General features: G+C 38.9%; 1 protein-coding gene across 3 annotated transcripts in view; it reads right to left on the reverse strand.

Moving 5' to 3' along the window:
* abcc12 (ATP-binding cassette, sub-family C (CFTR/MRP), member 12) overlaps window positions 1–23,870 on the reverse strand; it is a 117,490-nt gene that overhangs the window by 84,564 nt on the left and 9,056 nt on the right. For all 3 annotated transcript variants that reach the window (XM_072596245.1, XM_072596243.1, XM_072596246.1), the window contains exons 2-6: window positions 16,116–16,266; window positions 15,862–16,020; window positions 15,619–15,766; window positions 9,638–9,871; window positions 5,973–6,146 (exon numbers count right to left, since the gene is read on the reverse strand). In XM_072596245.1, coding sequence (XP_072452346.1) covers window positions 5,973–6,146; window positions 9,638–9,871; window positions 15,619–15,766; window positions 15,862–16,020; window positions 16,116–16,222 — 822 coding nt within the window. In that variant the 5' untranslated portion in view covers window positions 16,223–16,266. The remainder of the gene's footprint in view (window positions 1–5,972; window positions 6,147–9,637; window positions 9,872–15,618; window positions 15,767–15,861; window positions 16,021–16,115; window positions 16,267–23,870) is intronic.

Genomic DNA, 23,870 nt, shown 5'->3' on the forward strand with positions numbered 1-23,870 from the left:
TGTCTTTTTGTGGTCAGTTGATGTTCATGTATCCTGGTGGCTAGTTTTCTGTTTGTTTGTCCAATGTACTGTTTGTTACTATTAGATTAGATTACTTACAAGTCCACACTGACCCGCCGAAGCGTAACCCACCCGTTCCCGTACATTTACCCCTTTACCTAACACTACAGGCAATTTAGCATGGCCAATTCACCTGACCTGCACATCTTTGGACTGTGGGATGAAACCGGAGCACCCGGAGGAAACCCACGCAGACACGGGGAGAATGTGCAAACTCCACACAGTCAGTCGCCTGAGTCGGGAATTGAACCCGGGTCTCTGGTGCTGTGAGGCAGCAGTGCTAACCACTGTGCCACCGTGCCGCCCTAAAACGAATAGGGCACCTGTACCAGTTCTGCGATACGCAATGACCTGCAGTCGTACTGCCGCGCCCTTGCAAGTTTTTTTTGTAAATTACGTTAGTTTTGCTTGTTGTCTGTGTAAGGTCTTTCAAGTTCATTAGCTGCTGTTTTAGTGTGTTGGTGAGTTTGTGGAGTAACATGACACCAAGAGGACGGAGTAGTCTGTCAATCATTTCCACGATGTCTTTGATGTAGGGGAGAGTGGTTAGGGTTTCTGGTTGTGTTTTGTCTGCTCATTCGGGTTTGTTGATGAGAAATCAGTAGACTGTGTTCATTAGATACCCTTTCTCTTTGAATACACTGTGTAGATGATTTTTCTCTGCTCTGCATAGTTCCTTTGTGCTGCTGTGTAGTGGCTCATTGAAATAATGTTCTAGTGCAGCTTTGCTTGTTGGTGTTGGGGCGATTGCTTCTGTAGTTCAGTATTTGGCCAGAATGTGTTGTTTTCCTGTAGATACTGGTTTGAAGTTCCCCATTGGCTGTACGCTCTACTGCGACATCTAGGAATGGCAGTTTATTGTTGTTTTCCTCCTTTTTAGTGAAATTTTTTCCAGTAAGAGTATTATTAATAGTCTTGAAAGTTTCCTCTAATTGTTTCATTCAGTGATGACAAAGGTGTCATTCACATAACAGACCCAAAGTTTAGGTTGGATGGTTGGCAGAGCTGTTTGTTTGAGTCTCTGCATTACTGTCGCTGCTAAGGACCTGATATCGGAGATCCCATGGGTGTTCCTTTGGTTTGTCTGTCGGTTTTGTTGTTGAAGGTGAAGTGGGTGGTAAGGCATAGGTCCACTAGCTTGACTATATTGTCCTTGCTGATGACATTGGTGGTGTTTGGTGTACGTGTCTTTGGTTCTTCTAATAATGCAGTCAGTGTTTCCTTGGCGAAGTTGATGTTGATGGATGTGAACAGGGCTGTTACATCATAGGAGACCATATTTCATCCTCTTCTATCTTGGTGTCTTTTGTAATCTTCAGGAATTCTTGAGTGGAGTGGATGGAGTGGTGCGAGTCTTTCACTAAGTGTTTTAGTCTTTGGTGTAGCTCCTTGGCCAGTCTGTAAGTTGGTGTTACACTATGGGTCTGAGGGGGGCTTCTAGTTTGTGAATTTTGGTAATCTGTAGAAGCATGGTATGTTGGATCCATCTGGTTTCATTTTTTTGGAAATTGGTCTTATTTATTTCTTCAGATTTTTGAAGTATTTTGAGTAGAGCTGTGATTCAATGAGCTGAAAGCATGATTCGGTTCTCTAGTTGTGGGTTTGGGTATAGCGCCACCTGTTGGTAAGTATTCATATCTGCAAATAGTGCATTCACTTTCTCAATGTAGTCTCTTTGATTTAAACGACTCTCAAGTGTCCTTCGTCTGCAGGTAGGATAATAATTTTTTTTTTACCTTTTTTAGTCTTTCTAGCGTTTTCCTTTCTTGTGTATTGAGTGTGCCCAATACATGCCAAACAGAGACATGCATGAGAATTCCTAGAAGCATGGCATTCTAACTGGAACTCTATCAACAATCACATTGATGTCAAAATTTGATGTCATCTTTTCAACGAATCTTGAGATTGTGAGTGATATGCAGAAGAAGTACATTTTTTTCCATGCGAAGCTCATCTCCACTTCTTGGAATGTTCGTGATATTAAATTTGAGCCTTTATCTGATTGTATTTATTTGGGTAATTCATATTTTCTAAAAGAATGGGACTAACTTTTACAATTCCATTCTTGCAATGCTTTTCCGAAAGTGACCACTTCTGAAAATCTTGTGTAAGTATCCAGAATCATTAAAAGACGCTGATTCCAATTCATGGTTTCAGGTAACGATTCTACAGAAGATTTTAAGGTTCTATGAAATGATTCATCTGTAGCTGGTATCACAACTAAATACACAAATTGAATGGATTGAATGGATTTTGCTAACTATCTGATAATGACCACATCTTTGTGTAATCCTAGCCAATCAAATTTTTTTAAGCCTGTGATTTCTAAATGCCTAATTAGCCTGCCATTGGAATTTTCTGAAGTTTTCATAAAATTTCATTATGATACTCAGATGAATCTACCATGTGATGGGTGAATGCAGATTTCTCATTGGCTGATATTTTCAGTGCTCTTAACATCCTTGAGGCTTTGCCAGGTGTTCCTACAGATCATGGACGCTGTACAGACCAGTGTGGTCTGGTAACTTCAGACCAGACTGGTAGAGTCTGGTACTAAATTATCCTCCGACAGTTTTGAGGAAAGAGAATGGCCCATATTCACCCAGCCCACCTCCTGTCAGCAAATTGCAGTGCCAACATACAACTATCAACTACCTCTCAGGCAATGCATCCTAAACTGGAAGTTAAAAGTGAATTCTGACTTTCAATATTTGAACTGGTGCACCGCTGGGCTTTAAATATGGCACCAATGATGTGAAACCTGGATTGTCATGCAGTGATGTGCACATCTGCCACTGCAAGTGCAGGAAAACACAAAAGTGGCCTCGGGGAGGCATTGTACTATTTGAAGAGGTGACCAGTGTATAATTTTGCAAGAAAATTCGCTGGAGTTCCAGGAGAGAAAGCCTCCATAACACTCATTGAAATGGACACAGCCAAATTATGAGAAAATTCAACCCATGATATTCCCTTGGCTCTTCCTGACTACCATGAATTTTTCTATGCGCCCTGTGTTCATGCAACAATTGTAGAAATAATGAGGGACAAAGAATTTTGAGCTGTATAATCAAATGGGAAATGTTTAAATCTGAGACATTTACTTTGACAGCACAAATAGTAATTTCCATTTCAAACTCAAGTGTCTATCAAACCACAGAGAGGAAATAGGTCAGACTTTTTTTTTAATCCCTTCAGACGCACACTTTCCTACTGCCAGTGCAACTAAATTACAGCACAGAAACATGACATCAGAAGACATTTTACATTGGAAAAGTACTGTATTACTGTTACATGTGCCAACAATTACATAATGGAGATGTCAACTTACCCATACAGGACAGTTCTGTCTGCTGAACTGCTGCATTAGATGCATACCTACATTACAATGCAGCATCTAGGCGTGACATTTGAAAATGTCAAAATGGTTTGCCACTCAGATTTTCAGAATGACCTCAGCATTATTTTCTTCATAAACTCTCAAACTTGTTATGCCTTTCATGGGTTTCCAAAACTGTACTACTTGATCATAATAAGTGGGAACAAAACCAAATTTAATTTAAAATTGGAAAGCCAACCTCAGCAGGTTGCACACTGGGCATTCCTGAGCTGCAATGAGGTCAGAGGGTCTGGAACACGAAAGAAAATGACATTTCTTCCCCTCAAAATATATAAGTAAAACCATTCATTCTCCAATTCTGTCTCTGAACCCAGATGAAAGTTCAGTCTCTCGTCTCCAAACATAAGGAGCATGTTCAAGCCCTTTAAATGGTGCAGAGAAGGCAAATTATGAGGAAATATTAGAAAGATGTTTCAGAGGTATTCAAGTTCAGGAAATACTTCTGCATTCTAGTAATTTTAATGCGATGGTAGTTGTGAAGACAAAAACATTGGAGCTAGCTGCTTTGATGGAACAAATTTAGGTTTCTATAGAAGAATGATATGGATGTTCTGTATTACTTCCCTTCTCTATTTAACTTTGTGAACTAAGTAATTATAAAAAGTGGACTCTTATGAGTTAATAAGCTTTATATGCAAATTTTGCTCTGGATAATTACAGAGAAAGGAAAGTTAATATAATAAGTATGTAAGTTAGCACGCTGAGTTGTAAGATTTGTTTTCATTCTTACAAGATACTATACAGGAACTGTAAAAAACACTACATCAGACAAACAAGTAGGAAACTTGCCACCAGGATACATGAACACCAACTAGCCACCAAAGGACACGACCTACTATCACTACTCTCCATTCATACAGACAAAGAAGGATAACAATTTGACTGGGTCAACACGCACATCCTAGGAAAGGCGAAACAAAAACACGCACAGGAATTCTTAGAGGCATGGCATTCTAAGCTGAACTCCATCAATAAACACATTGATTTTGATCCAATCTACCTTCCCTTGAAAGAAAGAACTGGAAATGTCATCACCCACCTTCAGAAACCAAGACTTATAAATAGAGAGGCGGGACATACCACCAGCGCATCACCAGAGACTCTCACTGATGATGTTGCCTAGTATGGTGATGAAACATCTGAAAACAAATCTTCTAGCTCAATGAGCTAATTTGCATACTTATAATCAACCTGAGCTACAAATTGTATCAAAAATCGCCAGTTAGTATAATCTGTTTGATCATATCTTTCAGAAACATCTCATAGTACTTGTACTGAATTATTTTTAAAATGTTGTTAGAAGGTAAATATGGCAGCATTCATGCACAGTAAGATACTATAAAAAAGTTAGAAAGAGTCTGTTTTTTATGATCCTAATTGAATGAGAAGTGGTGAACAGGACATAAGCAGAAAGCCTTCAGTTTCCCTAAACAGTTGTAATATTTTGATATCCAGCTAAAACAACAGGCTCTCAGTCTCGCAACTCCTCTAAAGGAAAGTATTACCACAAATGCAGTATATTGTTAGTAAAGCACTACATCATTAATATACTATTAGCACAGCTCAGTCAGTGGCTGAGTAATACTTCTGTGCAGCATCAAGAATATCCTGCATTGTCAGAGATGGCCCATTATGTGAACCCAAGATCTGATGCGCCTGTTCAGGTGGATATAAAATATAAAATGCTGCTACTTAAAGGGCACAGAGTTCTTTAGGATAGCTGAATTCCCACTGCCAGGGCAAATCATCTTCACCCAGTGCACTCGAACAAAAGGATGAAGAAGGACATGTTTCAAAAGTCCTTGAAGGTTTCCCTCAAGAAATGCAACATAGATGTCAATGTGTGGGACACTTGTTCAGAAGAAACCAATTTGGAGGAAGTTCCTGTATAAAGGGACACAATTCTTTGAGAACAATTATTGGCAGGTGAAAGTACAGAAAAGGAATCAGAGGAAGGAATGCCAGAACTCAAGACCAAGAACCAATTCAACCCCCTGCCTGCTAAATGTGTGGTCAGAGATGTGCTCTAGAATTGGGCTTATCAGTCACATACGGACCCACAGAACCTTTGATGATTAACACGGTATTTCTTAAAATGGATAATCATACTCATTAGAGGATGACTACTGATGTCAGCAGAGTTCTTTACTGAGTTGATTGAGAGCTTACTATATGAAAATTGGCTGTCAAACTTGCCTAAAATGTAACAATGATTACATTTCTAAAGTAATCCATTGGTTATATTATTTCAATTAATTTAAGAGCTGTGGTCTTTGCCAACTAAGCTAATAGCTAATGCCCATAATTAACTGTAACATAAGATATCCAAAGTATGAAGAGGTGTTAAATAAATGCAATGTAAGTTTTGGTCATGACTTCAATATTAAACACCTCATTTGAACTGAAACAATCATTCATCTAACTCAAAATTTACAGTGCTCACAAGTTAGCTCAGCTGATGTGTACTAAAATTTGGGACAATAGGTGTGTTAGGCATTTCATTATAATGTCATACCTGAACAGGTATAAATAAAACATAAGCAACAATCCCCAACAATGATGTTGGGCCAAGGATAATGTAGCAATATATTGTGCAACTGATTAGCAATATCGGAGTACCAAATATAAAAGGACAAAACAAAGCAGCTTCAAATAGTCGATGACCATCATTTGACAATAGGTTCAATACCTGTATAAAGAAAGTAAAATGAAACAAGTTAACTCAAAGCCATGTTTTTCAATCTTTGAACTTGATTTGAAATCAATCTATATTTAACACAAAAACCTTGATTCCTCTCTTTTGCTTTCATGTTTTGAACACTACTTTTTCAGTGGCAGATGTTGCCAAATAATTCTACACTTCTGCAAGACAAAAGTTGAATCTGAACTGTCAGATCCATTTGCGAAAAAAGAATTCACATCATTGTTAGGAGAGATTTTCATTATTTCAGTTCCAAAAAAAGCTGATATCACTTTCATCATTAAAGTGTTGTGGAGAGGTGATGATTTTTTAAATACCCTTGTCATGTAAATTAGTAGGTTCCTGATATACCTTATACATTTAGAAACAAACCTTCAAAACAAACTCTTTAAAATATGTATGATATGTTATATATTTGGCACAGATGTTGACAGCTGTTTAATCTCTTAATTGATCTAGTTACTCATTTAAATTTTAAAGTATTCAGAAGGGTGTAATATGTCTCTCCTAGTTCACTTCAATTCAGATGCTGGATCTGTCCTATATTCTCTTTTTTCAGAGAGGTTCACTTTACACCCCTTGTATTTATTTGATTACTATGGGTTAACAAACTCAGTCTATGCTCTTCCACTCATTTTCTGAATGGTGGATTGTAGGAAAACAATAGTGAATAAATGTTAAAATCAGAATATTAAAGTAAGTCTATAATGACTTACAAAACCTTTTCAAGAGTCCCCTCATTTAAACTGATGAAGATTTGTAAATTTTGTGAATAATTCTTATATGTAATAATTTCAGTTTATTTTATTTATATTAGGAGCAAAGTAATTGAATAATTTCTTCCTCAGTCAACTGGAAATACAAAATATCCCATGCTGCCTAAACAAATTTTGTGTTCTAGTTTCATTTCCTATTTTTATAAATATTAAATATCAAATTAAAATTTATATTACCTCATTTACGTATATAGTATATAATGAATATAACAAATAAAAAATAAGGAATTATGATAATATAATGATTATGAAACTGGACAAAACTGAAACTGAAACTTCTACCAAACTGACCTCTACTCAACAAGTAGAAAATTGTCCATATATTGTTTGTTCACAAAGAGCAGGACAAGTCCAATCTGGTAAATTACTAATCCATCAGCCCAATATCAGTAAAGTCACAGAACATGTAATTGACATTTGTGTAGAGAAACAGTTACCACAAACTAAATGGGTGGTCATCTTTGTTATCACGTATTTCTTTGCCCACATATTTCAGTCTAATCAGTATTTTAACCAATAATTAAACTTTGATCATCATAATTCAAAACAGATTATTTGTTCATGAACATATCATTGTTATGGGAGCTTGCTGTGCACAAATTGTCATACATCGTCTACATTTCAACAATAGCTACACTTTAAACAGAGTTCTATTAGTTATAAAGCACTTTAGAATGTCCTGAGGTCATGAAAAGTCATGAAAAGTACTTACAAGTCTCATTTGATTAACAAACTGATATCCATATGTTGAACTAGGCAGCAAAAGACTTTCAGAGATTTACAAGGGATTTGATATGGATCTGTAGTTTAGCACATAAGCCAGTTGACACCATTCCCTTCTCGACCCATTCCCTGTCCAGACATTAATTTCCCATTGCAGAAGAACCCATCTATTTTTTTAATCTCAACCTGTTCAGACATGTTATGACACACCAGTAGGTGGGACTTGAATCCAAGTCTTCTGGCCATAGGTAGGGACACTACTACTGCATCACAACAATCCTGAGAGCACAGCTTTTTAAAAAATATTTAGTAACCCAACACCAAATTCAACTGATCCCAACACTTTATTTTGTAGATTAACCTGCATTCCTACCAGCAATATAATTTTTATACATCACTTTCTTAAAATAGTGGAACACAAAAAGATAATGTGAGGTTGCAGCAAATGGAGACATGTGAAAATTAATAATAGTGAGTAATTCGTTGGGGAAAGTGCAAAGCTTTGAACACATTTAAATTAGTTTTGTGAGTTAGTATTACTCAGCGATGGAAAATGTTGTTTGAGTTACTGTAGAATGCCTTGAGATCTGAAACACTATGTGCTAAATCCAAGGATATGGGTGGCATTGCTCACCAAATCCTGCATTGGGACTAAAATGGAGCGAGTATCAAAGGATGTCATAATAAGTAGAAGAATGAAAGGTTTTTCAAAGTGGCAGCATGCAAGTGAGTTGCTGATATTTGACATACTGTTGACAGGTCCTGGGATATATCTCACCAGAGGGCCAGCACCATGTTTTACTCGCGGAATTACTAAGTAAATGATAGTAAAACATCTGGCAGCAATGAGAGTTGGATATTGGTTTTGAAGTATAATATTGGAGACGTCTAGATGTTGGGGAACATTGAGAAATCGTACTGAAATCTCTTATTACAGGAAGGGGAGGATATTGATTTGTGACAACACTGGGCTGTCAGATGATGGGATAAGAACATAGAGAAAAGTGTACAAAGTTAAAAATCACACTACACCAGGTTATAGTCCAACAGGTTTATTTGGAAGCACTAGCTTTAGGAGCGCTGCTCCTTCATCAGGTAGTTGTGGTTAGTGCTTCCAAGGAAACCTATTGGACTATAACCTGGTGTTGTGTGATTTTTAACTTTGTCCACCCCAGTCCAACACTGGCTCCTCCACATCAAGAAAAGTGTATGTTCTGGCAGTGCTGCAGGTGGAGCAGATCAGGTCTGTCAGTACTTGGGGAGTTCATGAGAGGGTACCTTAAGATGAAGAAAAATCAGGAAGTAGGTTTAGGAAGCACAAGCTGGGTTTTGCAGTCTAAATGTATTGGGAAGAAGTCTGGGCACCTAAGTGTATTTGTCTGACCTCTCACCTTTCTGGAAGTTCTGAGAGGAGTCCAGGAAACCCCAAACGATTAAATTAGGGATGTGGGCCAAGCAGAGTTTCCTCCAATCTTTCTCCTGCCAATTATTAAGACAGCAAAGTTTTGCATTTAAGTAACACACTTAATGACCTCAGGGTGTCTTGAAGTGCTTCAGGAAATGTAATAGCTACTGAAATACTGTTGTAAAATATGAAATGGTCATCTAAATCCTCCCAGATTCAAAGTTGTATTGTATTTTATGACTTTAATCGCAGCCACAAGCCTAACAGAATAAATTTGAGCCAAGGCAGATCAAGGTCAGTTAAGAACGTGTTGTGTCAAATCAGGAGCGGTTGGAATAAACTTGGATTGGTGCAGCAATAGATATGTAAACCATTTAGACATTTGGTCTGACCAATATTTCAACTGACTATTATCTGTGAAACTATTTTAAAAAGCTGGATCTACCATAGGGAGAAAAACAGAAAAAAAAAGTCAGAGAGGCATTGCCACTAGATTACTGTCACACAATCTTCTCAACCATATGGAAATCAATGAAGGACAACTGAGTAATCTTATATTATAGATTAGTGCTTACCTCACCAATGGAAATGTTGTTTAAACTTTTAAGATGGATCAGCTTAATGAATGCCAAAGTAGAAATAGCACCTTTTAGTCGAATGGCAGTCTGATAATTGATAGCCCATGAGGCTGAGAAGAAAGTTGTTTTACAGAGCTCTGTAGTAAATAAGGCAAAGCACAGACCTACTCCATAAACAAGACTGTCTGACTTTTTTTCAATATGCTGGAGTATAGCATGAACCAGCACTGCCTGTAAAGTAAGGAAGGGCAGCAGCAGTTAAACAGTAATAATACTGTGACATTTTTGTGTTCGACAAAATATCAATGGGATACATCCACTTTATATATCGACAACAACAATAATAACCAAAGCCTGCATTCATGTGGTGCCTTTAATGAGAAAACATATCCAAAGTCAAGTGATAGTGAATGTACAGAAAATGGACACTAGACAAAGACAGCAAGGAGTAAGGTGTGAGCAAAGCTTTATTTTTAAATGGTTTCCATGGTTTAAAAATGTGAGCGGAGCAATAAGGTATGGGGTGGGACGTTCAGAACAAAAACATGAATAACTGAAATGTTATCAGTTCTGGTAAGAAGAGGGATCACTAAATGATTATTTGGAAAAGCATAATTTGTTTAGAGATAGTCAGCATGGCCTTGAGAGGGGCAGGTCAAAATGAACAGCCTTATTAAATTCTTTGAGGATATGACAAAACACATTGATGAAGGTAGAGCAGTGGATGTGATGTATATGGATTTTAGCAAGGCCATTTGATAAAGTTCCCTATGGTAGGCTCATTCATAAAGTAAGGAGGCATGGGATACAGGGAAATTTGGCTGTTTGGATACAGAATTGACTGGCCCATAGAAGACAGAGGGTGATAGTGATGGAAAGTATTCGGCCCCGAGTTCGGTGACCAGTGGTGTTCTGCAAAGGTCTGCTCTTGGGCCTCTGTTCTTTGTGATTTTGTAAATGACGTGGATGAGGAAATGTAAGAGTGGGTTAGTAAGTTTGCCAATGACATGAAGGTTGATGGAGTTGTGGATAGTGTGGAAGGCTGTTATAGGTTGCAACAGGGCATTGATAGGATGCAGAGCTGGGCTGAAAAGTGACAGATGGAGTTCAACCTGGAAAACTTTGAAGTGATTCATTTTGGAAGTCAAATTTAAATGAGGTTACAGGGTTAAAGACAGGATTCTTGGCAGTGTGGAAAAACAGAGGGATCTTAGGATTCATTACCATAGATCCCTCCAAGTTGCCACCCAAGTTGATAGAGTTGTTCAGAAGGTGTATGGTGTGCTGGCTCTAATTAGCAAAGGGACTGAGTTTAAGAGCCATGAGGTTATACTGCAGTTTTATAAAACCCTGGTTAGACCACACTTGGAATATTGTGTTCAGTTCTGGTCACCTCATTATAGGAAGGACGTGGAAGCTTTCGAGAGGGTCAGAGGAGATTTACCAAGATGTTGCCTGCACTGAAGGGCATGTATTATGAAGAAAGGTTAAGGGAGCTAGGGCTTTTCTCATTGGAGGGAAGAAGGATGAGAGGTGACTTGGTATAGATGTACAAGATGATGCGAGGTATAGATAAAGTGGATAGCCAGAGACTTTATCCAGGGCGGAAATGGTTATTACAAGGGAGCATAATTTTAAGGTGGTTGGAGAAAGGTTTAAGGGAGATGTCAGAAGTAGATTCTTTACACAGAGAGTGGTGTGTGCATGGAAAGCACTACCAGTGGTAGTAGTAGAATCAGATAAATTATGGACATTTAGGCAACACTTGGATAGGCACATGGATGACAGTGAAATGAAGAATATGTAGGTTAATTTGATCTTAGAGTAGGATAAAAGGTTGGCACAATATCGAGGGCCAAAGGTCCTGTACTGTGTTTTACAGTTCTATGTTCTATATTCTATGTTCTAAATATTGGAATGGAGCAGATAGGCTGGGATGAGGTCATGAATTCATGGAGTCATAGGGATGTACAGCATGGAAACAGACCCTTTGGTCCAACCCGTCCATGCCGACCAGATATCCCAACCCAATCTAGTCCCACCTGCCTGCACCCAGCCCATAGCCATCCAAACCCTTCCTATTCACATACCCATCCAAATGCCTTTTAAATTTTGCATTTGTACCAGCCTCCACCATTTCCTCTGGCAGCTCATTCCATACATATACCATCCACTGCATGTTGCACCTTAAGTCTCTTTTATACCTTTCCCCTCTCACTCTAAACCTATGCCCTCTATTTCTGGACTCCCCCACCCCAGGGATAAGACCTTGTCTATTTTCCCTATCCATGCCCCTCATGATTTTATAAACCTCTATGAGGTCACTCCCTCAGCCTCTGACACGTTAGGGAAAATAGCTTCAGCCTATTCAACCTCTCCCTATAACTCAAATCCTCCAACATGGCAACATTCTTGTAAATCTTTTCTAAATCTTTTCAAGTTTCACAACATCCTTCTGATAGGAAGGAGACCAGAATTGCATGCAATATTCCAAAAGTGGCCTAACCAATATCCTGTATAGCCATAATATGACTTCCTAACTCCTGTACTCAATACTCTGACCAATAAAGGAAAGCATAGCAAACATCATGACTAGGAGATGCCAGTGTTGGACTGAGGTGTACAAAGTTAAAAATCACACAACCAGGTTATAGTACAATAGGTTTATTTGGAAGCACTAGCTTTCGGAGCGCTGCTCCTTCATCAGGTGGTTGTGGATAACAAGATTGTAAGACATAGAATTTAGCAAGAGTTTACAGTGTGATGTAACTGAAATTATGTATTGAAAAAGGACTGGATTGTTTGTTAAGTATCTCATCTTCTAGAATGACCATGTTGGTTTCAGTTCTTTCATTTGTAAATTGCAAAACATTTTCAATTAGTGTCATGTCGGCCCAGATAATGTATTGAAGGTGTTAGCTTTCCTGTGTGAGGCAATGGTCAGACTGATTCTAATCTAAAAAATGGATTTACAGAATCTTACATGGATTCATGCAGTTTTAGAGCAAAGTAAAATGTAATTCTGCAAGTTCAAATTCACCCCCCAAACTTATATTTGTATGTTTGCACGCGGGTGCGTCTGTGTGGGGATGGGGATGGGGGTGGGGGATGTGGCGGGGGGGAGTTTATGAGTGTCTGTGAGAGTGTGTGTGTGTCAGTGAGAGTGAGTGGAAAGGGGTATAAGTCTGCAAGAGGGTGTATATGGTAGTGTATGTGTAAGCATATCAGAGAGAGGGTGTGTGTGTGTATAGTGCAACGGGGTCACCTGTACTGTGACCCTATTGCACTATACACACAAACAGACAGATGGACACACACTCACGCAGACCCTCTCTGATATGCTTACACATACACTACCACACACACCCTCTTGCAGACCTCTTTACACTCACAGTCACACGCATACACACATTCTCTCACAGACACTCATAACACCCCCCCCACACACACACACACACACTCACACACCTGCATGCACACATTTGTACTTGTACTTGTACTTTGTACTTGTAGAATTATATTTTACTTCCCCTAAAATTGCATGAATCTATGTAAGATCCTGTAAATCTGTTTTTTAGATTAGAAACAGTCAGACCATTGCCTCACACAGGGAAGCTAACACCTACAATACATTATCTGGGCCGACATGACACCAATTGTTAAAGTTCACTCGAGAATATAACTTCTCAAGAAGTTTTGCAAATTATATATGAAAGAACTGAAACCAACATGGTCATTCTAAAAGATGAGAGACTTAATAAATAATTCAGGTATTTTTCAATATATAATTTCAGTTACATCACACTGTAAACTTTTGCTATAAATTCTGTGTTTTACAGTCTTGTTCTCCACAACCACCTGATGAAGAAGCAGCACTCTGGAATCTAGTGCTTCCAAATAAACCTGTTGGACTATAACCTGGTTTTGTGTGATTTTTGGGAGCTATTAATCTACACTCCAAGGTCTTTTTGTTCAGCAACATTCCCTAGGATCTTACCATTAAGTGTATAACGCCTGCTAAGAGTTGCTTTCCCAAAATGCAGCACCTCGCATTTAGCTAACTTTAACTCCATCTGCCACTCCTCTGACCATTGGCCCATCTGGTCAAGATCCTGTTGTAATCTGAGATAACCTTTTTCGCTGTCCATGACATCTCCAATTTTGGTGTCATTTGCAAATTTCCTAACTATACCTCTTATGCTCACATCCAAATCGTTTATATAAATGATGAAAAGTAGTGGACCCAGCACTGATCCTTGTGGCACTCCACTGGTCACAGGCATCCAGTCTGAAGTTACTTGAAGATGCTAAGGATTTTGGGAGTAAAGTTTATGGCATAGGGTATATCAGTGAAGGTGGCCTTGATGAATGAACAGGACTTATTGTGGGGCAGGTTACTTTGATAGAATGTGGAGGAAAGGGTTCCATAAAGACAACAAAACATATTAGGATATGTAGCATACTGAGCAAGAAACAAGGTAATGGAGACTTGCCTTCCCGAAAGCGTGCAGTAGGGACTGCTTGCCCTTAGTGTCATAGAGTCATAGAGATGTACAGCATGGAAACAGACCCTTCGGTCCAACCCATCCATGCCGACCAGATATCCCAACCCAATCTAGTCCCACCTGCAGCACCCGGCCCATATCCCTCAAACCCTTCCTATTCATATACCCATCCAAATGCCTTTTAAATGTTGCAATTGTACCATCCTGTGGCAGCTCATTCCATACACATACTACCCTCTGTATGAAAACGTTGCCCCTAAGGTCTCTTTTATATCTTTCCCCTCTCGCCCTAAACCTATGCCCTCTAGTTCTGGAGTCCCCGACCCCAGGGAAAAGACTTTGTCTACTTATCCTATTCATGCCCCTCATGATTTTGTAAATCTCTATAAGGTCACCCCTCAACCTCCAACGCTCCAGGGAAAACAGCCCCAGCCTGTTCAGCTTCTCCCTACAACTCAAGTCCTCCAACCTTGGCAACATCCTTGTAAATCTTTTCTGAACCCTTTCAAGTTTCACAACATCTTTCCGATAGGAAGGAGACCAGAATTGCACAACAGTGGCCTAACCAATGTCCTGTACAGCCGCAATATGTCCACCCAACTCCTGTATTCAATACTCTGACCAGTAAAGGAAAGCATACCAAACGCCTTCTTCACTATCCTATCTACCTGTGACTCCACTTCAAGGAGTTATGAACCTGCACTCCAAGGTCTCTTTATTCAGCAACACTCCCTAGGACCTTAATTCAAGGTTTATTGACATCTTTACCCTGGTGAATCCTAAGGTAGCAGAATTGGGAAAACAGGATGATCCACCAAGCATCATACCTTCAACATAACTTACATACTCCCCCAGCAGTGAATGTCAGGGAGGTAGGGTGGGACCATTATTGTTGGAACACTACAGATGGCCTCACCACCTCATTTTCTAACTGTTTCTGCCATTATTCCACCTAATCTGGAAGAAAATCATGATTTGCAAACCAGACAGTATTAGTTCACTCACTGAGGTGTACAATAGTTGTTTGGAGCAAATCTCTCTGTACTCGACCTAAACAATAGTTTTAACTCAGATTTGAAGATTAATATCAGTTCTACTTGTGCGGGATTTTTTCTTTTTATACTGATTATATTTTTGTGTGAGATTGTGAAATAAATGGCAGTTTTGCCCTTTAGGTATGCAACCTCCTGAAATTGTGCTGACATTCATTTTATGCTTTACCTTACAGTAAAGGTCATATTGCAGAGAAAAGGTTTCAAATGGTTTCATTAAATTGGAGAGACATAAATAACATATATTTACGATCAAGATCATGTTCTTTCATGCTTTAAGATATGATGGTTTATTAGCCATATTTCAGTGCTTATCTAAAATCTACACCATTTCAAATTTATTGTAATAAAAGAAAATAAATTAATTATTATAATAGCATGTAATTAGTTCTTAAACAAGAAAATGTACGTGACTACTTACTGGTCCCAAAAAGCTAGAAATCATACAAATGACTGTGCAAGTTATATTCATAATAAGCCTTGTTCGTTGAAACTGCATTGTCACTTTCTCCAGAGAAGCTTTCTCAATGCCCATTCGTTCCACCTCATTCTTCCAAAGGCGTAAGAATCTGTAAATATTTTTCAGCAAAATGTCAAAAGGGTTTTTTTTATACCTGTTTTTATAAGATGTGATCACTCAAAATGTACTTTCAAATTGACAGACCTTCTGGCGTTCACATCTGAGCAATTAAAATGGGACAGGGGAGGTACAGTGTCCTGATTCAGTTTCTTCTTGAACCCTTTGATCATCAATGGTGTCAGCCATGAGAAAAAGATGTATGAAAATAAGCCAGCATCTTCTATTGGAGATGGAGATGGATTCCTGTGAAAATGTTTTTCATTGTATATAATAAAGATTGCTTAATTCTGAAAATCAGACAGGTTTTGTGTCATAGAACAGATTTTTTTTTCACTTACTTTGGCTTTGGACGTATAGGAATCATTGTTTTCGAACTTTGATAGTACTTGTGATGCTTACTTTGTACTTCATGTACACCTTCATCATTGAAACCTGGAAATTCCATGTCACCAACTTCTGGGACTGCACGCCAATATCAGGAAGGTGGCTCTTAAAATTAGAGTCACAAATTAAATAGTGAAGTAACTAGAAGGAAAAAACAGCTTCTATAGAAAAATTGAGCATCACAGCAGAGTTCTTGCTTTGATTTAAACAAATGTGATAATGGTTTATATTTAATTGTTAGAATATTTGACATTGCATTATCAATGTTAATGTGGAATTGCTTGGACACCAAGCCTCCTAATTACTGGGTGAGGCATGTAGTTCAGAAGTGCTATGACAGCAGGTACACCAGTATTTCTTTCCCTTAGTAAAAGATAATCATTTGGAAATAAATTCAATCCCCAAATGAAAGATCTGCATAAAGAACTAACAGGTTTCACAGTTCAGAGTAAAAATTATGTAATAATTATGATGATGAAATTATTCTCCAAGTTTCTTAATCAAAATTTTGTAACAATTTTCATCCTCACAGCAATTTTACATGTATATCCTTTTTGTACTCAAAATATGCTTCCTGCTCATCTACCTGCTCATAGTTCTGGATGTCGGTTTGATCGCTGAGCTGGAAGGTTTGTTTTCAGACGTTTTGTCACCATACTCGGTAACATCATCAGTGAGTCTCCATGTGAAGCACTGGTGGCATAGCCTGCTTTCTACTTTTGTGTTTATGTTTCCTTGGATTGGAGATGTCATTTCTTGTGGTGATGTTATTTCCTGTTCTTTTTCTGAGGGGGTGGTAAATGGGATCCAAGTCAATGTGTTTGTTGATAGAGTTCCAGTTGGAATGCCATGCTTCTAGGAATTCTCGTGCGTGTCTCTGTTTGGTTTGCCCTAGGATAGATGTGTTGTCCCAGTCAAAGTGGTGTCTTCCTTATCTGTTTGTAAAGATACTAGTGAGAGCGGTCATGTCTTTTTGTGGCTAGTTGATGTTCATGTATCCTGGTAGATAACTTTCGGGCTGCTTGTCCAATGTTCTGTTTGTTACTGTTCTTGCAAGGCATTTTGTAAATGACATTAGTTTTGCTTGCTGTCTATATAGGGCATTCAAGTTCATTAGCTGCTGTTTTACTGTGTTGGTGAGTTTGTGGGCTACCATGATGTCAAGAGGTCTGAGTAGTCTGGCAGTCATTTCTGAGATGTCTTTGATGTAAGGAGAGTGGCTAGAGTTTCTGGACGTGTTTTGTCTGCTTGTTGAGGTTTATTGCTGAGAACTCGGCAGACTGCGTTCATTGAGTGACTGTTCTGTTTGAATACCCTGTATTGGTGATTTTCCTCTGCTCTGCATAGTTCCTCTGTGCTGCAGTGTATAGTGGCTCATTGAAATAATGTTTTAATGCAGCTTTGTTTGTGGGTGTTGGGATGATTGCTTCTGTAGTTCAGTATTTGGTCAGTATGTGTTGGTTTGAAGTTCTCCATTGGCTGTTCGCTGTACTGTGCCATCCAGCAATAGCAGTTTGTTGTTGTTTTCCTCCTCTTTAGTGAGTTTTATGCCAGTAAGGGTATTATTGCTGGTCCTTTTTTTCCAGATGTTTCATCACCATACTAGATAATATTATCAGTGAGCCTCCGGATGAAGCACTGGTGGCATGGCCCACTTTGTATTTATGTGTTTAGGTTTCTTTGGGCCGGTGATGTCATTTCCTGTGGTGATGTTATTTCCTGTTCATTTTCTCAGGGGGTGGTAAATGGGTAAATGGTAAATGAAAACGAACCTTCCAACTTAGCGGGCAAACCTACATCCAGAACCTCAACCTTCTCAAAACACGCTAACTCCTGCTTGTAGTTTCAGTTTCAGTTCAAGATACATCACACAATCATTCTACTCTCAAAAGCTGTTTTATTTTCTCAGGAAGAAATGCCAAATATGTGGTGGTGAAAGTGACCATGGAAACAGGATTCTGCCTGGTTACTAATTTCTGGAAACTGTATCCAGCCTAAGAGACTTTTGTTAGTCCTGTTTACTTGGGAACACTGTGGTAATTTAAAATATAGCTTAAATAAATAGCAATCCTTTAAACTGCATATCATGGAATTAATCAAAATTATTCATTTGTGTTTGTTGTCCTATCCTAATTATTTTGTACTTCATTATTTTACACTGATAAAGACAGGAACAGGAACTTTAAGGAGCAGTTCTTCCATCTCAATCTCATTGATGATGAGTGCTTTAAATACCTGTGCCTCATTAAGAAAGTACCCACTGAAATCTGTTTTTTTATTTGATATTCATTAATGGAGTGAGAGCATTGTTTTCCATTCATAATTGTATTAGAAATGATAGTGTTGCACCACCTTACAGTCCCTGGTGGATATAGTTTCCTGTTTAAAGGACTTCTCTCCCTCTTTCTTCCTCTTCAGCTAGGCAAAAACAATGACTGCAGATGCTGGAAACCAGAATCTAGATTAGAGTGGTGCTGGAAAAGCACAGCAGTTCAGGCAGCATCCGAGGAGCAGGAAAATCAATGTTTCGGGCAAAAGCCCTTCCTCTTCAGCTGTTTGTCTTTCTCTGTGTTCCCTCTGTTCATTCTCTTCTCATGTTCCAAGCCGAGAGGAATGATTATGACAACATTCAAGTCTGAGAAGTGATAGTCAGAGCAGAATTCTTGCAATGATGACATGCCCATCACTCCCTATAGCTGTCACCAACTTTAACTAAGGGTTATAACCAATAAATACTTAAAGAACTTTGCAAAAGCCAATGGAAACCAATCAGGAACTAACATGAGAGCTGTTCATGATGCCCTTAAACATCAAGGGATCTTTCCTGCTGCTTTACATATGTTCAAATATACAAGTGTTTACAAAGGACGTTTTCCTAAAACATTGAAGTTGTAAATGGCATTGTAAGAGTCAAATAAGCATTACATACCAACAATGCCACAATCTGCCTCCTCTGGAAAATACTACTAAGACTCATATGATGTGCAAATGGAGACTAATGCAGTCCAAGCCAGAAGTGTACACATGAACTACAGACACATTTGGGAGCCAAAGTGACAACTGTAAGTGCTGGAAATATGCATTAAAGCTACTTTTACAGCTATGGAGCTATATACATGGCTTAATGCCCATGTGAGCTCTTTGCAACAATGATCCAATCACTTCCATTCCCCTGTTACTTCCCATAGGCCTGAATTTTTTTTTCACTTCAATTTCTTCCACAAATAAAAGTATGGCCTCCACTGCTGCTGTGAGTGTTAACAGAATAACTATTGAGATACATTGGAGTAGGAAATCATATTTATATCCCATTGATATTTCATTTTCTTTCCCATTGAGGTGACATAGCTGACCAAAACATCACACTATCTTTTATAATAAAAGATGTTCAGGATAGCTCCAGAAATTATGCTGAATCACAGAGAAGATTTACCCGAATGGACTGAGGAAAACAAACTCAGTTAAGAGGAAATACTAAAAAAGATGGGTTGTACTTCTTACAGTAGAGACTGTTCAGCTGGGATTTAATAGAACTGTTCAAAAATATAAATTTTCTTGTCAGGTTCATTGCAGCAGAGAGTAGATGCAGAGAAATTATTTTCACTGGCAGGATAATAAGAACTCATATTTATGATAATTGGTGCAAGAGTCAAGGGAACATTTTATGTGTACATAAAGGCCTGGATTGTAAAGTGGTCAGGTAGTAATTTCTGCAGCATAGACAGTTATTATGCATTAGATTCCTGCACAATTCCCAAAATAGCAGACTCCTACCAAATTACCTGGGAAATTGATATTCTGATGGGAAATTCCCCAATGTCTGGACTTCTCCAAAAGTATCCATTCTAGTCAGAGAGTAAAGTGCAGTTAACAGTTACTTAGGAATAGTTAGACGATTAAAATCCTGGGGTGGAATATTACAGAGAACTGAGTGATGTGGGCCACAATGAAATTTGGAGCACTATCACATGAGAAGTCCCACGCAGCTGAACTCAACCACTTCCAGAGGAGGATCTGAAAACCCAAGCCTTCCGACCCAAAAGTAGGGCCATAACTACTGCACCAAAAGGGCCTTTTTTAAAGATGAGTTAATGGACATAATGGATATTTTCCTGGAAGTGGAGATATTATTACTGTGCTACCAGCCTTTGAACATTAGCCTGGATGTCTGGATTACCAATCCAGCAACATTACCACTATGCCATCATCAGCCTCTGTTCCATCTTTTATGTAAAAACAATGAGGTAAAAACAATGACTGCAGATGCTGGAAACCAGATTCTGGAGTAGAGGATTCCTGATGAAGGGCTTTTGTCCGAAACGTTGATTTTACTGCTCGTCGGATGCTGCCTGAACTGCTGTGCTTTTCCAGCACCACTCTACTCCAGAATCCATCTTTTATGGTTTTGACAAACAAGGTGGCAGTTTTCTCATTTGACAGCAGTGTGTTGCTAATTAAGAATAATTATTGCTTGTTAAATGCCTTGTTAGTTGCTCAATTTGTTTAATTGATATTCGGTTTCCTATTTTATCAAATACACCAAGTAAGCTAGATGTTAAGAACATTCAATGGGAAATTCAAAGTAAGTACCTGGCAATATCACCTCATTACTTGTGTCAAGGGACCTCAATAAAGAACACTGGGCAACAACATCTCAGGGCAAGCTCCATTTGTACTGGCCACACGCACCCCACTTTAACATTCAACATGTGCCAGCTCATCATCAATTCACTTACAATATGCTTTTGCACTTCAATGCTACACCAACAACTATCACTGTGACACTGTAGCAAAGACATTGTGAATTCAAGGACACGCACACATACAGCCCATGGACTAGACGAGGCAGGATTCATGGGCTCTTTGCTCACTGTTAAAGCACTCACTCACTCTAAGCCTACTTGGATGCTCACAGTACCTGCCTTGTGTTGCTTTCCTGTGCCTTTGCACACCTTGACCCTCAGCCAGAAATACCAGATTTATATAACGTTTGTCTTGCCTAGCCCTTTAGTGCAGATACAAAGCCAGCAAGTTTTTCATGGTTGTTAGCAGGCCTCAGTTAAGACAAAGGGAAGAGCCTTTGAGCTTGGAGTCCCAACACAGCAAGTCAAGGATAGCCTCTGATACCAATCCAGGAGCTTTGTCAAAGTCAGGATCCTCTCCAGATAAGGGGAATGTTAGGCAGTGCACCACCTGTGTTGAGTCTTTTTGCCCAAATGTGGGTTCTTTACATTCTGGAATGAGAGTGAGGCTGGTATTAAAGGTAGTAAAAGTTGGTGGCCATACGTTACTTTTGTGCAGGTGGGGAAGTGTCCTGAGTCAGTGAGTAGGCAGCACAGAGAGAATGTATCGTCAGTGCAGTTGGAGCTGGAGTGGGTAAGAGTGAGTGTGGAAAGGTTTTTCAGACAATAATGATAATGGTAGAGCATGAACATAGATGGCAGATGGGTACAGTATCAGAGACAGAGTAAGTGTGAGGTACCGAGAGTAGTTGATGGCACTTATGTTGACAGAGTGGAGTGAAAAATTGCTGTGCATTCCTTCTGGTGGCTGCAACTGCATTAATGCAGGCAGCAATCCTGGACTGGTTTGCATGGTTTGACCTTGTGGCGTCTACTGCTGATTGTAGGGAAAGAAGTAGTTGCACCTCTTCACTCCATCTAGCAGGACATCCAAATCCCTGATTGCAAAGCAGAGCACCGAGTTCCCCTTATAGTCATGTCCACAGCAAATGTCAAAAACTGTACATGGCACCTCCAGAATGACAGTATTTGTCCAAGTCAACTTTGGGCTTTTAAAGATGGCACAGGTGCAAGGGATGCCAGTGACTTCTGGGATATCTACCGAGTGTTGTTCTGGGAATGTCACATGATAAGACAGTACCAAAATTGGACATGCCAGGTGTCATTGTCAATGAGGAGGATGAAATGAGAACTGCAAATGCTGGAGATCAGATCTGAAAAGTGTGGTACTGGAAAAGCATAGCAGTCAGGCAAGATCTGAGGAACAGGAGAGTCAACGTTTTGGCCATAAGCCCTTCACCAGGAGGGAAGACATAGTGAGAAATCTTGCTAGGCCTCATGGTGGAAATTGCTCCAAATTCCTCATTGCAACTTGGACTTAATCAAAACAAGTACATTTCAGTTCCTATCTTACCTCCGAGGTAACTTTTACAGTGACCCCTCCAAACTTAACTACGCTTATCATTAATCTAGGATCTGGAATGCACAACCTGCAATGTGGTGGAGGCAGATTTAACAGCAAAAGAGAATTGAGTTTCTATTTTATTTAAAATAGGAATTGAATTATCGAATCATAGAACAGTGCAGAAAAAGTTATACAGCTATCAGGTCTACTCTTTCAAAGAACAATTCAGTGACACCACCCTCCCTCCATACCATTTCCTCAATCCCTCAAGTATTTATCCAATTTCCTTTTTAATGCTACAATTAAATCTGAATCCAAATCCCTATTTCAAATCTTACTCACTTGTTAAATTAAAAATACTTTCTCTTGTGGTTTGTCTGCTTCTTTTGCCAATTAGATGAAATGCGTGCCCTGTGGTTATTGACCCTTCAGTCATGAGGAATGGTTTCTTTTTGTTTACTTTACCTAAGGCCTTCATAAGTTTTAATGACTTCTAACAAATCCCTTCTTAGATCTTTCTGTTCCATGGGGAATAACCTCAGATTCTCTAGTTTATCCATTTAACTCTAATCTTTCATCACTGGAATCTTTCTAATAAATGTCTTTTGTACCCATTCCAAAACTTTCACAGTAGACACAATTCTCCAACCAGAGCACTCCAAACTGGTGATTTATTTAGTTTTGGCATAACTTCCTGCAGTTTGGACTTCACTGCAGTATTTTGCCCAGGAATTTGGAGGCTATTCACATAGCTTTATTAACTTCTCCAGCCAGTTTCAAAGAATTCTGTCTGTAGTCCCTAAGGTTTCTCATTTCCTGTACTCCCATTACAATGATACCAGTGAAATTATATTGCCATTTTTCATTGTTCATTCTGAAATGCATCACTTAACACTTCTATAATAAACACAAGCAATTTAGCCGTTTCTACTTTCAATGCACACAAATACATGGTTATGAACCTATGTTAGAAAACATGTCAACTTATAATGTGATTGGATGGATATATATTAATCTTTAATGTCATTGATAGAATATAAATATCTCAAACTTTTTGAAAGGAACACTTATCAGAGTTATGGACCCTGGCCTACACCAGTAATAATATTGCAGTTATAATGAACTCCACCAGTTGTATGGAGATACTCAGAGTTTATGGAGTGCTCAGTGACAATCACATGACCCAAGTTGTGAAAATGATATTGGATTTGAACTAACAGTCAGGGTCTGTCACAGAATAGAAGGGGCAACAGCCATACCCTTCTCTCCTTTTTTTTGAAACTGCTGTCAACAAAGCAGAGCTGTTTGTAGATTTGAAGACTACCAGAAGACATAAGACAAAAGAAATAAGACAGACAAGCAGAAGTTGATCATTCAGCCTGTTGAGTCTGCCCTGTCACTCAATGAGATCACAACTGATCTGAAAAATCTTCAGTTCCACTTTCCTGCCTATTCCCCTCAACCCTGATTTTCCTACTGATTAAAACTTAGTCTTTCTGAGCCTTGAATATACCTAATGGCCCAACCTCAAGCAGTTCTCTGAGTTAAAGACTTCCACAGAT

Source organism: Chiloscyllium punctatum, chromosome 26 (assembly GCF_047496795.1).
Source record: "Chiloscyllium punctatum isolate Juve2018m chromosome 26, sChiPun1.3, whole genome shotgun sequence".
In the NCBI taxonomy this organism is placed as follows: Eukaryota; Metazoa; Chordata; class Chondrichthyes; order Orectolobiformes; family Hemiscylliidae; genus Chiloscyllium; species Chiloscyllium punctatum.